General features: G+C 40.2%; 1 protein-coding gene across 6 annotated transcripts in view; it reads right to left on the minus strand.

Annotated features, from left to right (window-relative positions):
- The window catches only part of SIPA1L1 (signal induced proliferation associated 1 like 1), a 745,249-nt gene that overhangs the window by 189,266 nt on the left and 538,496 nt on the right, over nucleotides 1-17,487 (minus strand). For all 6 annotated transcript variants that reach the window (XM_029598743.1, XM_029598739.1, XM_029598740.1 and 3 more), the window contains one exon: nucleotides 10,994-11,272. In XM_029598743.1, the coding sequence (XP_029454603.1) occupies nucleotides 10,994-11,272 (279 nt within the window). The remainder of the gene's footprint in view (nucleotides 1-10,993; nucleotides 11,273-17,487) is intronic.

Here is a 17,487-nt window from a genome sequence, read left to right on the forward strand (position 1 = left end):
TGCTTCTGCCATTTTTTGAAATAAGGCAGGGGGGGTAAGTCGAGCCCTCTGGTGGAGAGATGCTTCTAGCTGGTTCCAGTAAAGGATCTGACAGAAGTCCTGTCTATTCATCTACTGAAAGATATAAACAGGAGCCATAAGAGGAATACATTATTTTTAGAATTGATGAGTAATAAAGGAGGCTCTATTAATGTTAATCTCCTGAGGAGATGGCACTGTGAGATTTTCCCTGTTGAGACTGTTTATTCTGGAATCAGGAAATATAGGCTTGAGAATCTAATTGACTAGACAGATTCTTCAAAATTGATTCCATGAATGAAGGAGATGAAAGGATCTTCTTCGTATAGTTATGCACAAATTCCAACTATAGCTGTTACATAAAAGGGTGGTACTCAGGCACAGATGGAGGAAGAATCATGGAAGAACTAATTCAGGTACCAAACTAGGTGGAATGAATTCCCTAGTCACTGGTTTGGCTCCAGAATTTCCACAATGAGCTAAAATAATTTTGTCGCTGGTGCCAAAAGCTTTGGCACAAGACTCGTCGATGTTGACACCTTGCAACTCTGGACTTCTGTACTGTGTTCCACAATAATTCAGATGAATCAGGGAAGCACCGGGATTTACTGAACAAATTGAAATCCCACTTGCTTTTCTGAAAGTCACCAATTTGCAATCTTCTAAGACTAATTATAGATAATCCACCCTGAACATATGTTGGATGTTGCGGAATATAAGATTTTTAAAATAATCAGTCAATTTCACCCAAATCTTTGAACTGCAGAACTATCCACTGGCCAGACAGATGTCTCAGAAGGAGCTGTCACAGACATCCTTGGCATCTTTAGTTATGATCTGATCTCCAGGTTTCAATATTCATGGTTAAAAGTCAAAAACAAGGTGGTCCCACACTGGCATCATGAATGGCTAGTGATTTAGAGTTCATACTTTTATTAGTCAGAGTTTACTCATTTCCACTGGCAAGCTATCTTAGCGGGCATGCCCTTCTTAGCATTGTCAAATGACCATGATCTGTTTTCTTGGAAGCGTCAATGATACTTTCCCAAGTTCTCCTTTCTAGTTGGTTTTCTCTAGATAGCTTTATGAAATGATGAATTCATGTTCATTCATTCAGGTGCAGCTACTTGAGACAGAGATGTATGTCTCTTTTGTGACAATCCTGTCTGATATTTCTACATGGGATAACCATTTCTACAGTTCAAAATAGCTACACTCAATCACTCATTGTTCTTTCCCCTCCCCTCCTCAAATGTTTACTTATTCTGCAAAGCTTAATTTAAGATATATGTGTGTGTGAGAGAGAATCTACAAAAAGCATCTGTATGAAAAAGCAGAAGTTAATTGTTTGCCTTTGTGAGACAGATTCCGTTTTTAAGCTTGATTATACAAAGGGAAAAAATATATATTACATTTTCACCCTTTGATCCTTGACTGGAGCTAATTAGCAACATACAGGGATCACAATTTACATGAGAATTTCATGAAAGTGTATTTGCATTGATTAAAACAGCTTTTGCCATAAGCAATATATCCAAAGCAGACTACAAACCATGACAAAAAATTAAGATAGCTTGCAATATTATTAGAATAATTGGGTGTTTCAGGATTTCAACAAATTGCTGGAATACAGGTATGTGTCCATATAATAATGGAGAAATGTGCCGAAAACGCCGAGAGAAACCATGTTGAATATATAAAACAAGCCCTTGAGAAAGGACATTATCTAGTCTGAAACACAGCACTGTGTCAGGCAAGGAGATCGCAACATGTGGGCAAGGAGCAGGCTATAAATTTAAAGACTGCAACAAATTACAATACCTTACAGAGAGTTCAGAGTGAATATGAAGATTGCACCAGCAGCAAAATTGAAATCTAAGATAAGTTGAAGTTTTCATAGATCATGGACATATTTTAATATCACGGGTGATGAAGTATAGAAAAATATAAAAAAGAATTTGAGGTGATAATATTGACCTATGATTATAAATAAGGCAGAGTGCAAAAATTGCGAAGAAGCATAACACAATGATGCCTATTATGATGGTCAAAGATCTCTAGCGTTATAAGTTCTGTGAAGTAGGTAAAGTAGTCATTCAGCTTGGAGAAGAGACGAATGAGGGGGGATATGATAGAGGTGTTTAAAATCATGAGATGTCTAGAACGGGTAGATGTGAATCGGTTATTTACTCTTTCGGATAGTAGAAGGACTAGGGGACACTCCATGAAGTTAGCATGGGGCACATTTAAAACTAATCGGAGAAAGTTCTTTTTTACTCAACGCACAATTAAACTCTGGAATTTGTTGCCAGAGAATGTGGTTCGTGCAGTTAGTATAGCTGTGTTTAAAAAAGGATTGGATAAGTTCTTGGAGGAGAAGTCCATTACCTGCTATTAGGTTCACTTAGAGAATAGCCACTGCCATTGGCAATGGTTGCATGGAATGGACTTAGTTTTTGGGTGCTTGCCAGGTTCTTATGGCCTGGATTGGCCACTGTTGGAAACAGGATGCTGGGCTTGATGGACCCTTGGTCTGACCCAGTATGGCATTTTCTTATGTTCTTATGTTCTTATGTACATTTATTAGACAGACTATTTCCACAAAAAAAAGGGGGCCGTGTAGCATCAAGAGTTATAGATTTTCCATATAATAATTCCCATCAGTATAACAAAACATGTGCCTTTTGTGTAGGAATCACATATAACTTGTCATTAGCTGGATGCATAATTATTACACATTACTTAATAACTATCCAATTATTGCATTTTCCATAATATGGGTGGTATGGTAAGCGTATGCATAACAAGGGGACTTCCAAAATAGGAAGAATGGTGATGGCTCAAAACAATAGTTTGGTAATAAGACATCGGTATCACTTATGTTCCAAAGTAAAATATATCATTTATGAACAATAGGGGAGTGATTTGGGAATCAGGTGCAATTGCCTACATAGGGAAAAGGGAGTAAGCATTATAGCTGTCTGAATTGGAAACTGTAACAGGCAAAGGAGGATACTAAAGTAGAGCTGGTTTATTAGATTTAGCTCAAATTACATTCAAGTACAATTGGTACTGTCATTATGCCTATGAAACTTATAAGCCCTGTCCATACAGGGCTTATAAGTTTCATAGGCATAATGATCAGGGAGAAAGGGAATTAGTAATATAGCATAACAGGTCTGGAGGACACTTTTAGGCCAGTCAGCAATACCTTCAAAGTTAAACTCACATAATCAAGAACATGGGCATTCTAGGGAACAGGGAAGGAGAGAGGTGAAATATCTATTAAGATCTATTGGTTCGCATCCATCCATGAATGCTGTCAGGGAAATTGAATTATTGATTGATAACATTAATAAGTTCATAGTAAGGTATTTCTGAATGTGGTGAAAGTACTGCCCTAAGGAATGAAGAATTTAGTGGTATTCTACAGGGTTACTCAAATTTATCTGAAATTTCAGTTAATTACTAAAAAAATCTTTGACGTTAGTAGCTGCAGTTAGAGTGGAGGACTAGCCTAGTGGTTAGAGCAGAGGGCTACAACCCAGGGAAACAAGGATTCAAATCCATTGTTGCTCCTTGTGACCTTGGGCAAGTCACTTTATCCTCAGTTGCCTCAGGTACAAAATTAGATAGTGAATCCTATGGGTATAGGGAAATACCTATAGAACCTGAATGTAATCTAATCTACTTTGATGTACCCTCTGAAGTGCCAAAAAGCGGAATACAAAAATCTAAATAATAAATAAAATATTGCCAAGATTAGAGTGACTGGCTGTAGTTTAGATCTTTTTCCATTTTAGTTACATAAGAACAAAGCTAATAAGTTTGCTGGGTATTTGATTCACATAATTAATCTTTGTTACATGGTGAAGCTCCAGCCAACTTGAAAAAGGCGATAGTGAGGCCCATTTTAAAAGATTCATCAGTGCCTTCAGATATTTATCTAATTACCATCCAATATCTAATCTATGCACTAAAGCGAAAACATTAGAAAAGTTGGTTTTGAACTTGCTGGATGCATTTTTATTTTAGAATATTTAGATGAGGGCCAGTATGGTTTTAGAAAAAGTTGAGGACCTGACACTTTATTAATTTTATTAGATGAGATGCATTGTAGTCATGATAGCAAAAGTGTGGGATATTGGTACAGTTTGATATTACATTACATTGGGTCACACTCGAAGCTGAGTAAAAGGCTAAATTAATATTGGGATTAGAGGTATATTTCTTATCTTTAGGGTAGGATGCAGCAAGTTAGATTGGAAGGAGAGAGTTCTGAATGGCATGTAAATTTGTTGGGGGTAACTCAGGAGTCGTCATCTCCAGTTCTTTTAATATTTTTCTTCAACCGCTGGGTCAGACTAGCATCTTTAAATATGATTTACTGGATATGTGCAGATGATATGCAATTTTATATTCATAGTGAAAGGACTGGAGAGTTTCCAGTTGAATCTTTTAATACTAATTTTATGATTATTAAAGTGGATTACAGAAAAAGGTTTGGTCCTTATTTGTTACATCTGCACTTTGGTTAGGTAAATTACCGTATTTTTCGCTCCATAAGACGCACCTGACCATAAGACGCACCTAGGATTCAGAGGGGGAAAATTGAAAAAAAAAAAATTTTGTGTGCTGAACAGACTCTGTCCCTGGGCATCTGTGCGTCTTATGGAGCAAATTAGGGGAGTGCACAACATTTTTTTTCCCCCCATTTTGTTTTCGGGTCTGGGGAGGGCCATTTCGGTCCACTCCCCAGATCAGAAAACTTTTATTTTTCTCTTTCTGTGGGAACCCCTCCCCCCCAAACCCCCCCCCCAACCCTTTAAATTAATTTACTACAACCCCCCCAAAACCTGCCAAAAGTCCCTGGGGGTCCAGGAGCGGTCCGGGAGCGATCTCCTGGACTTGGGCCGTTGGCTGCCAGTAATCAAAATGGTGCCGACGGCCCTTTGCCCTTACTATGTCACTGGGGCCGACCAATGGCAGCAGTAGCCCCTGTGACATAGTAAGGGCAAAGGGCTGTTGGCGCCATTTTGATGGCGCTCGCAAGGGAGTGCACACCAGTGCAATTTGCGCGCACGCCGAGCCCTAGGGGAGCCCCGATGGCTTTCCCCGTTCCCTCCGGCCCCCCCTCACCTTCCCTTCCCCTGTCTAACCCGCCCCCCAGCCCTAACTAAATCCCCCCCTACCTTTATTTTGTAAATTACGCCTTCCAGAGTGCGCCGGCCGGCTGCCAGCGCATGATCCCGTAGCACGGCTGCTTTGCCGGAGGCCTCGGCCCCGCCCCTTTCACAAAGCCCCGGGACATATGCGTCCTGGGGCTTTGCACACGTCACCGGGCCTATGCAAAATGGGCTTTACGCGCGTAACCCTTTTAAAATCTGCCCCATATGGATTTATCTAAAAATGTATTATATGTCTTGCAATTAGTCCAGAATGCTGCAGGGCGAATTGTGTTTGGTAATACGTTTGCCGGCTCATGGGCTGCCCCTTGAGTTGGCTCACTCACCTTTTGCTGCCAGGCTGGAGAAGGCTGCCACCACTGGGATTTTTCATGACCAAACACCACCGTTCCAACTTCCCCCCAGAAAGCAGGACTCTCACCCCTCTTTAAAGGGCCCATGGCGGGAAATGCCTACCAATGATGTCAGGCCTTTGCTCTATAAAGAGCCTCTACTGGTTCTCACACAACACCTCAGCAACAAGTCGACTACCTCCAGGTAGTGTGAGTTGCTGTTTCGGATCTGTCTCTTCAGCCTTGTCCAGCCTTCCGTGCCTTCAGCCTTGCTCCCTTGGATTGACCCCTTGTATTGACCTTAGCCTGTGACCTGACAATCCCTGTTTGCAGCCTGTCTTGGCAACAGCCCGTGGCTTGACTCTCCTTGCCTGCCACCTGCCTCGACCACAGCCTGACTACGGAACCTTTCTAAGCCTTCACCAGAGACACTCACCTAAGATCTGCCAGGCCCCAGAACACAAAGGCTCAACCCGCCTCACTCCAACATAAGGGTCCACACTCTAACATTTGGCTTACAATGGAAAGACAGTATTACTCCACATATAAAGGAGTAACATTGGCTACCAGCATTACAGAGAGTTCAATTTAAATTATTAATGCTGCTCCACAAAGCCATATACTCAAGAGTCCTGTTTGAAGGACAAGATTTCTTGTTCAATTTTTATGTTCTGATTCTCAGTGTTTGCTTACTGTTCCATCAATTGCTGACTATTAACTGAGTGCGACAAGAGCTAAAGTGTTTTCTGTATACAGCCCTGAGATATGTAATACTATACTTTTTGAGATTCGCAACCAAGCAGATTTGAAATTTACAAAGATGTTGAAAGTATTTTTTTCCTCAAGCTTTCATAGTATAAAGTTTTATTTTAGCTTCTTTGTATCATTTGATTTAGAATCTTTGGTTACTATTTTCATTTTTATGTAATTTTTATTGTTATGCGCAATTTGTAATCCACAATGTATATTATTAGAATTGTGGAATATAAAATTGCCTAAATAAAGCCTTCCTGCATATGCATAAATATGTAACTTGGGTAACTGCAACCAGCACATCATGAAGAGGGGGTGCCAACCACAACACACACACTCATAATCCACAAAGCAAAGAGACTGACAATGTACTGGTGTAAAACTGGCCACAGCTTTAATGCGTATAAAGACATACAGTAAAGACCTAAGTACCTGAGCCATAACAGAGGTATCCTACCAAGTGCCCTTGCGGCAGGCAATGTGTCACCTTAGGACCAGGGCTAGCCACTGGTAAGCAAAGCTCTGTCCTTCTGAGAGGTGTTCCTCGTGGGCTTTCCTGGTCACCTGCCACACACAAGCAAAATGACTGCCCAACTGACAGGGCATCCAGTCTGCTGCTGCCCTGTGGCCAACCGGCCGTGACAGCAGACAGCGGATCTTAATGTGGCATAAGAACATGCCATACTGGGTCAGACCAAGGGTCCATCAAGCCCAGCATCCTGTTTCCAACAGTGGCCAATCCAGGCCATAAGAACCTGGCAAGTACCCAAAAACTAAGTCTATTCCATGTTACCATTGCTAATAGCAGTGGCTATTTTCTAAGTCAACTTAATTAATAACAGGTAATGGACTTCTCCTCCAAGAACTTATCCAATCCTTTTTTAAACATAGCTATACTAACTGTACTAACCACATCCTCTGGCAACAAATTCCAGAGTTTAATTGTGTGTTGAATGAAAAACAACTTTCTCCGATTAGTTTTAAATGTGCCCCATGCTAACTTCATGGAGTGCCCCCTAGTCTTTCTATTATCTGAAAGACTAAATAACCGATTCACATCTACCCGTTCTAGACCTCTCATGATTTTAAACACCTCTATCATATCCCCCCTCAGCTGTCTCTTCTCCAAGCTGAAAAGTCCTTACCTCTTTAGTCTTTTCTCATAGGGGAGTTTTTCCATTCCCCTTATCATTTTGGTCACCATTCTCTGTACCTTCTCCATCGCAATTCTATCTTTTTTGAGATACAGTGGCCAGAATTCTATACAGTATTCAAGGTGCGGTCTCACCATGGAATGTTACAGAGGCATTACTACATTTTCCGTTTTATTCACCATTCCCTTTCTAATAATTCCCAACATTGTTTGCTTTTTTGACTGCTGCAGCACACTGAACAGACAATTTCAATGTGTTATCCACTATGACGCCTAGATCTCTTTCTTGTGTGGTAGCATCTAATATGGAACCTAACACTATGTAACCATAGCATGGGTTATTTTTCCCTATATGCATCACCTTGCACTTATCCACATTAAATTTCATCTGCCATTTCGATGCCCAGTTTTCCTGTCTCACAAGGTCTTCCTGCAATTTATCACAATCTGCTTGTGATTTAACTACTCTGAACAATTTTGTATCATCTGCAAATTTGATTACCTCACTCGACGTATTTCTTTCCAGATCATTTATAAATATATTGAAAAGTAAGGGTCCCAATACAGATCCCTGAGGCACACCAATGCCCACTCCCTTCCACTGAGAAAATTGTCCATTTAATCCTGCTCTCTGTTTCCTATCTTTTAGCCAGTTTGTAATCCATGAAAGGACATCGCCACCTATCCCATGACTTTTTACTTTTTCTAGAATCCTCTCATGAGGAACTTTGTTAAACGCGCCTTCTGAAAATCCAAGTACACTACATCTACCAGTTCACCTTTATCCACATGTTTATTAACTCCTCCAAAAACGTGAAGCAGATTTTTGAGGCAAGACTTGTGTTGGGTAAAAAGCCATGCTGACTTTGTTCCATTAAACCATGTCTTCTTATATGTTCTGTGATTTTGATGCTTAGAACACTTTCCACTATTTTTCCTGGCACTGAAGTCAGGCTAACTGGTCTGTAGTTTCCCAGTTCGCTCCTGGAGCCCTTTTTAAAGATCGGGGTTACATTAGCTATCCTCCAGTCTTCAGGTACAATGGATGATTTTAATGATAGGTTACAAATTTTTACTAATAGGTCTGAAATTTCATTTTTTAGTTCCTTCAGAACTCTAGGGTGTATACCATCGGGTCCGGGTGATTTACTACTCTTCAATTTGTCAATCAGGTCTACCACATCTTCTAGGTTCACCGTGATTTGGTTCAGTCCATCTGAATCATTACCCATGAAAACCTTCTCCAGTACGGGTACCTCCCTAACATCCTCTTCAGTAAACACCGAAGCAAAGAAATCATTTAATCTTTCTGCAATGGCCTTATCTTCTCTAAGTGCCCCTTTAACCCCTCGATCATCTAACAGTCCAACTGACTCTGTCACAGGCTTTCTGCTTCAGATATATTTGAAAAAGTTTTTACTGTGAGTTTTTGCTTCTACGGCCAACTTCTTTTCAAATTCTCTTAGCCTGTCTTATCAATATCTTACATTTAACTTGCCAATGCTTATCCTATTTTCTTCTGTTGGATCCTTTCACTGCCTCCGCTCAGAAAACTCCTGCCCCCCCCCCCCCCACCCCCAGCTTAGGCACCCCTGCCCCAACTGTGACATGAAAACAGCAGAATTCCAGTGCAAGGCAACTACCAGTTGAGAAAGGCCTTAAACCTGGGAGGTTGAGTGGGTTGCAGCAAGGGCAGCAGCACGTGGAGCAGGAGCAAAAAAGGAAGGCTCTTTGGCCGTGCCCCATAATTGTACTTCCTGCGCTGTAGGCATCAGCCTCATTCTGAAAGTGCCCAGTGGGGGCTCAGGGAATGTCCTGACCTGCCCTGGGGCCTGAAAGCCCCTCCTGATGCCCCACCCCGAATGCCTAGCCCAACTCTCCCCTGGCTCACTCTGCGGCCTGCCCCAATCCATCACCTGGTTGGCTCGCATGCCTGCACAGATGACGTCACAGTCGCAAAGTCACTTGCACTCAATGCAGTTGCATAGAGATGTTGCCCGGTGAGTGATCCTTGTGCTGCCCCCACCTCTCCTGCTCTGGATGCAGCCCTGGATTAGCTGAAGCATCTGTGCGTCAGCCCAGCACCAAGTTATCATTTGTCTAATAAACCTTTGTGTGTGTTCATTTTATTAAAAGCCAACTTAAAACTCCCCATGTTCAGTATAGAGGCTTCTACATGATCTATAAACCCTTGTTTTTTCCCTTTAATTCTTCATGCTCCATAGGACAGACAAAACAAATACTGGGGAAGGAAAATTTCCCAGAAACTTGCACATTCACAGTCAGACATTACAACAGCGCCCAGCTGAAGACAGACAGAAGGACAGCGCTGATGTTAAACGCACCATTGGAGTCTTGGCACGGTGCTTTGTTGTGGGGCTTTTGATGATCCTCAGTGCTTTCTCTTTTTTTTTTTTTTTTTTTTTTTTTAATCGATCACCTGAAGTTGGAGAGTTATGGCTTCAGCACTGAAGTGACACTGACTTTTTTCATCTTAAATACTGGACCCTCTTAACTTGTCCTCTTCTTTTCTTCAGTTGGGAGAGGACACATGGAACTTTAATTTGACATCTCTAAGAGTGCCCGAGGGGATCCAGGTAGTAGAAATAGATATCATGAAGTCGAGGCTCAACATTTTGTGCTTGCATTTGGAGAAGAATTTTAAAAGCCTATTTCCAAACATGAGGACTATTGAGAGGGTGGGAACATTTTTTTTTTTTTTTTTAGTTGCCTACAGACAAAAAATATTCAGAGAAAAATAAGAAAAGTATGAACTAAAAACAAAAAACTGAAAAGAAACATGCAAAAAAACCCAAAAACCAAGCTGCTAGAAAACAAAATCTTTTGTTTCAGCAGAAAAAAATGATTTAGGACACTCGCATCGCAGTAGCTGCAAAGGATCACCACATGATTAGAAAGACTTCTAGGGCTTTCTCAGCTGTGAAGGAGCACATTCTGCTCTGTGATGACATCACCCACTTGTGTGGCAATTCAGTCCTGCTTGTTCATAGAGAACAGGCAATACTGAAACCAAGAGACCACTATACAGGACTAAAGAATTAAGCCATGCTAAGTTTATAGTATTACATCTGATCTTTAAAATTAATAGTACAATTTTTCCCATTAAAAGTCTTCATTATTATTTTTCTGTTATTTTCTGTTTTATTGATTTTATTTCATTGTGGTTTGTTTTGTGTAGAAAAATATTATGCATATTACATTTTACCCCACCTCAAACTTGAAAGAGTGTAATATATTTTCAAAATAAATAAATAAAAAGTGTTTAATAATATAAATTTGGATGTAAAAAAAAAAAGATGGAGCTATACAACTGAATTTGAGATTTGTATATTTTGTGTCTGTAGCATTTGTGAAAGCTGTCAAATTTGCTGTTTGCTTTGTACTCGAGAATTTTTTCATGTCTGATCACAGCTGGCACTCCCTATGTATTTAAAAGTCTTATAAAAGGCACATGAAATGTTTATTTCTTAAAATTAATTCATAGTATATGAAAATTCACTCCTACAGGACATGCACAATAAACTGGGTACCTCTTATTGTCCAATGGGCGTCCATCACTGGAAATGCTACGTGGGATGTTGGTTGATCGATCTGGAGGTGGTATTTTTGTTTCTCCTTTCCCTGATGTAACCCTTGAAGTCACTGGACTCTGTAGTTGTGACGGTACTTGACCTAGCTGAGGCACCTGTCCCTTAGCAGCATTTCGTTGCCATTTGTTGTTATTTCTGAAGGGAAATTTATATTCATATGGAATACCTTCATTCACTTTGTATTCCACTACTGGCATGCGGTATGTTTCTGAGCAGCCCCTAGATGAAAAGAACAATTGAGTGATATTTTATGCAGTATGCATTTTTCAGATAATGTCTCTCTACATTTCATAAATTCCTATTGGAGATGGCAGAGAATTAACTTCGGATCCTACTACAACTTATTCTAGGGATCAAAATTGGTTATTTTCTATAACAGTCCTTCTCAACCCAATCCTTGAAGACCATCTGGCTAATCTGGTTTTCTGCATATCCACAATGAATATGCATGAGATGCTTGTGTACAATACAGGCTAATACAGTGCATGCATATTCATTGTGAGTATTCTGAAAATAAGACTGGCCAGGTGGTCCCTGAGGACCAGCATGAGAACCACGATTATAGAATCAACCAGTCTGATTGGTCAGTAAGCAATCAATACAGCCACATACAGTGGTTACAGAAAGTCTACACCTCCTGAACGTTTTTCACATTTTGTTGTGCCACTATCTCAGACTTTCATGCACTTAAATGAAGAATTTTTTCCCATTCATCAATATACCATACTCCACACCTTTTAGGGATAAAAATATTTTATTGGGGGACAAAGCATATACATAACCAAAAAACAAAACTGAAGTCCAATTGGATAAGTCTCCACTCCCCTGATTCAATACTTGCTGGAAGCACCTTTGGCACAATTATAAATGTGAATGTGTTGGGGATAGGTTTCCAACTTTGCATACCTGGTTTTATTAATATTAGACACTACCAATACTCACATACTGTAGGTTTTCTATACTGTCACTACTTAAATAGAACCCCCAGTACTCAGGATCAAATGAACAAATTTAATTGTATTATAGTGATCTCAAACCATTACACTTCAACTGTTTCAAAATGGTGGCGAGTCCCCTGATGCAGAGAGTTAGATTGCTGTGAACTCTCGAAATGCTGTTTAGCATTGGGTGTCCGGTCAATTTCACTCACTCCTGTAATCAAAATTTCACTCACTCCTGATTCTGGATTTACAATACTACTATTCAATCAGGAAAAGACTGTATGGTTTTAATTGCATAAAGAAAAATGAACAGAAAATAGAGGCTTGTGATGATAGTGTTTCCCCGCAGCACCCAGGCTGCTGAGTTGTAATGGTTTGTGGTCTTTATAGCACATACATTTATGTTTATTTGATCCTGAGTTGTTCTATTTAAGTGGTTTATTAATATTAGAGCATTCTTCTTTAACAAAACTGTTTCAGTTCTGTGAAACACTGATGGATAGCAATCTCCAAGGCATGACACAGATTTTCAGTTGGACTGCAGTCAGGGCTCTGACTGAGCTACTCCAGGACATTTACCTTTTTGTTCCCTAGCTAATCAATCAGTGCAGCTTTGGCGGTGTGCTTCAGGTCGTTGTCATGCAGAAAGGTGAACTCCCTTTCCAGTTTTCTTGCAGGTGGTGGCAGGTTTCCCTTAAGGACTTTTCTCCATTCATTGTACCTCATTCTCTGCTGATGAGAAACATTCCCATAACCTGATGCTACCACCACTATGCTTCACAGTAGGGATGATGTTCTCTTAGTGATGTGCTGTTCCAGGTTTGCACTAAACATAATACTTTGCATTCAGGATAAAAAGTTCTACTTTAGTTTTATCAGATCACAAAACTTTTTGCCATTTGGCTACAATGTCCCCTGAGTGTTTCTTTTTACACTTCAAATGGGATTCAAAGTGGGCTTTGTTGAGTAGAAGCTTCCTTCTTGCCACCCTACCATAAAGGCCAAACTTCAAGAGTGCTTGGGATATTATCACATGCACACTAACTAGTCTTGGCCATGGAAACCTATAGTTCTTTCATAATTGCCATTGACCTCTTGGTCGCCTCTCTGATCAGTCTCTTCCTTACTTGATCATCTGGTTTGGAGGGATGGCCTGATCTAGGCAGGGTCTTGGTGGTACCATGTCTTCCACTTCTTAATAATCATCTGGACTGTGGTCAGAGAGATATTCAAGGATTTTACTGTCTTTTATACCCATTCCCCACATCTATGCCTTTCCACAACTTTGTCCTGGAGTTCTTCTGACAGCTCTCCGATAGTCATGGTTCTGTTTTAGCTTTGAAATACACTACCCAGCCGATAGAACCAATAGGAACAGCTGAATTTATCCTGTCATCATGTAAATTAGTACAATTTATTTATAGAAATTTCTACCCCGCCGAATTAACAAACTGTTCTGGGCGGTTCCCAATGTAACATACACAGTATAAAAACAAACATAAAATACAGTTAAAGCTTCCAAATTAAAACTCCTCAAAAACAATAACTTGTACATAACAGAATTAATTAAAAGCTTCTAGAAACAAATGTGCTTGAATCTATTTTAGGAAAGTCTTGTAATCCTGCTGCTGCCAAATACTCACTGGCAGTGTATGCCAAAGGACTAGCACTACCAAAGAGAAAGCCCTATGCATATTTTCTTGGAGTTAAGTCATTTTAACCCCAGGCACACTTAACAAAAAGGAGCCCTCAGATCTCCACATAATATTGAGGTGTATACCAAGATATTAAATATCTCAAATATGCCGGACCTTCCCCTGCAACTCTCTGAACGTTAATATCACCAGCTTAAATTAAACTCTCTGGATGACAGGGAGTCAATGCAATGCTTTCAATACCAGGCTAAATTTAATATGGGTGGGGACAATTCACTTAGGGGCGGATTTTAAAAGGCCTGCGCGCATAAAGCCCGGGACATGCGCAAGTCCCGGGGCTTTCGAAAAGGGGCGGGAGGGGGCGTGTCCAGGGGCATTCCCGAAACGACGCAGCATTTCAGGGGCGTGCCGCGGCGTTTTGGGGGCGGGCCCGGGGGCGTGGCGCCGGCCCGGGGGCGTGGTCGAGGTCTCTGGACCAGCCCCCGGGACCGGAGGATGGAGCGGGGCTGCCGGCTGGCGCGCGCAAAGTTACGCCTGCTTTCAGCAGGCGTAACTTTGCCGACAAAGGTAGGGGGGGTTTAGATAGGGCCGGGGGGGGAGGGTGGGTGGGTTATGTAGGGGAAGGTGGGGGAAGGGGGGAAGGTGGGGGGAGGGCGAAGGAAAGTTCCCTCCGAGGCCGCCCCAAAATCGGAGCGGCCTCGGAGGGAACAGGCAGCGCGCGCTGGGCTCGGCGCGCGCAGGTTGCACAAATGTGCACCCCCTTGCGCACGCCGACCCCAGATTTTATAAGATATGCGCGGCTACGCGCGTATCTTATAAAATCCAGCGTACTTTTGTTCGTGCCTGATGCGCGAACAAAAGTATGCGATCGCGTATTTTTTAAAGATCTACCCCTTGGTGTGTGTACCTGAAGGCGATTAGTTACACTAGAGCTTTAAGCATTTAGATTTGTTACAGATATACATTTATTTATTATTTATTTAACAGTTTTTTATACCGACCTTCATAGTAGATAACCATATCAGATCGGTTTACATTTTAACAAGGGTAACTGAGGTAACAATACTGGTAAACAATAGATAACAAAGGAAAAAATATACATGGGGTGGACACTTGTCCAACAAAGCTATTCCATGTTTTTATTTCTACTTTATTTTCTAATTTTATTTAATATTTATAAACATTTGATATTCTGCCTTACCTAAGCCTGTCTCAAGGTGGATTATATAAAAATTTATAGAAGAATTTTTATATATTAGCGCTCACGTTTATACTAAGCATAAGGAAATTTCAGAGTGAAGGGGGGGGGGGGGGGGGCGCTAAGCATAGAGAAATTCCAGGAACGGTGTAAAGAAGGATAAGGTGTGGAGAGATTAACTAAAGGGCAAGGTAGTAGGGGCTCCTATGTCTCATTGAAGTAAGGAGAAGGAAGATGTGCTGATTAGGATGATGGAAGATATATTGGAAAAGGTGCAAGGGAAGAAAGGCAGTATCTGGTGTGGGGGAACGAGAGCAAAAGGGGAAGTGTCCAAGGGATGGGAGATATAGCCGAGACCACTAGGTCAGTAGTCAAATCACAAAAAAAAGATTCTTTTTGCTGTCTGGATGCAGTAGTTTCAGTCATTGCAGTGATTTTAAGGAAGATTAAGGAAAGAAATATTTATTTAAAAAATGTTTATATACTGCCTATACAGACATATGTTTGAACTAAGAGGTTTACAATAAAATCAAGTTACATAAAAGAAAATAAAAGTATAAATAGACGAGAAGCGGTTTCAAAGATACATCAGGATGTCATAGTAAAAAGATAAGTATAAAAGGTAAGAAGTGATGAGCGGTTTCAAAGATACATCAAGGTAACATAATAAAATAAGTTAAATGCATAGTAAGATAAAATAAAATGGGAAATAAAAGGATCAAATATAAACAGTAAGGCATACAAGGGTGGATTCTAGAGAGGTTTGGTGTAGTTATAGGCAATCGAGCATAAATATGTTTTAATGGCTTTTTAAAAATCTTTTGTGGTGGAGATGAGTCGAATATGTTCAGGTAATGTATTCCACAAGGTGGGGCCAGCTACTGAGAAGGCCTTTTAACACGTCAAGTCGAGCAGTTCTGATGGAAGGTATTTTTAATAAGCATTTGTCTAGTGAATGTAATTGTTGCAACGGTTTGTATAATCTTAATACAGAACAGAGCCATATAGTAGAACTATAAATTAAGCGATGAATTATAGATAAGACTTTATATTGAATGTGATATTGAATCGTTAACCAATGTAAGTTTTGAAGGATGGGGGTAATGTGTTCACATCGGGAGGTATCGGTTAATAAACGGGCTGCAGTATTTTGAATTGGTTGAAGTGGACGAATAGTGTTAATAGGGAGACCGAGGTAAAGAGTTACAATAGACAATGCCGGTTAATATTAGCGCTTGTAAAACTGTTCGGAAATCCGAGGGGTAGAGTAGGGGTTTTAGCTTTTTTAATAGCAGAAGTTTGTAGAAGGATTTTTTTTCCCCCAATGGATGAGATATTTTTGGCCATACACAAATTTGAATCAATTATAATGCCTAAATTATGGATATGGTGGGAGATTTGAATAGTACAATTAAATGAAAATTTGGTGGGAAAATGTTCATGAGTGGATATAGATGATAAAATTAGAATTTCAGTTCTAGTTGTGTTTATTTTTAATGATTATGAGATAACCAGATATTTATAATTTCCAAATATAAATTTGTTAGTGACATAGTATTGGTCCAGGACACTGAGTAGGGAATGAGAAACTCGATATCAGTGTAGATTTTAAAGTTAACACTTAATCCATCAAGAAGGTGACAGAGGGAGGAGGTATATATTAAAGAAGGTAGCCAAGAGAGAGGAGCCTTGAGGGATGCCGGTGTTGGTGAAGTACCAAGAGCAGCTAGATTTATTGATGTTGACTTTTTGTGGGTGATTAAGTAGATGGGATTTTTCACTTGGCAGCTGGGGGTAGAATATGTGGATAACATGGAACACACACCAGTTTAATGCATTTTACTTCTAGACAAAGCAACAAAAGGTGAACGTTTCAAAGGTGGGTAAAGACTTTCTATAGCCACTGTATATAATTTAGAGAGATGTTACAACTGCATATGTGACCAAGTATTTTCCAAACATTAACCAAAGCAAAGTTTGGGAGCACTCATATTCATAGCTGGATCAGGATAAACTTGAAAATGTTTTGCTGATAAATTACAATTTAGCCACATTGACAGGTTGAAGATCTCCTTCCACTTCCTCTAGGGAAGATGGGCTTGCAAAAATTAACACATGACATTTTGAATAAAGCCATTTTAATGATTTCTAAATAAACGTGGAAATAGCATATTAATGTTAAAGCTTTCTATTACCTTTCCTAGTAGATTTTCTCTCCTCTGTTTTTAGGTGCCTTGATAATATGCAGACTGTTTTGATATTGTTTAAAATGGTTGCTCAGTATTGGGATTTGGCTATTCTATTTGATTGCAGCAACATGTTCTTATATACCAGGAGTGTACAATTCCAATCTTCAAGGCTGCAAATCAGTCTGGTTTTCAGGATATCCCTAATGAATATGCATACATCTGAGACACGATACATAGCAATTAAACTCATGCATATTCATTAGGGATAGCTTTAAAATAAAGCCAGTATGCAGGGACCAGAGTTGGATACCCACTGCATACGGATCCTCAATGATCTTGTGGTACAGTCAACAAGTAGCTTAAGATACAGACATCTAATATAAGCTGTATCAGTCCTGGAGAAAACTGTAATCTACACCTGAAGAGGAGGCCTGTGAAGTAAGTTTGGGTA

Source organism: Rhinatrema bivittatum, chromosome 4 (assembly GCF_901001135.1).
Source record: "Rhinatrema bivittatum chromosome 4, aRhiBiv1.1, whole genome shotgun sequence".
In the NCBI taxonomy this organism is placed as follows: Eukaryota; Metazoa; Chordata; class Amphibia; order Gymnophiona; family Rhinatrematidae; genus Rhinatrema; species Rhinatrema bivittatum.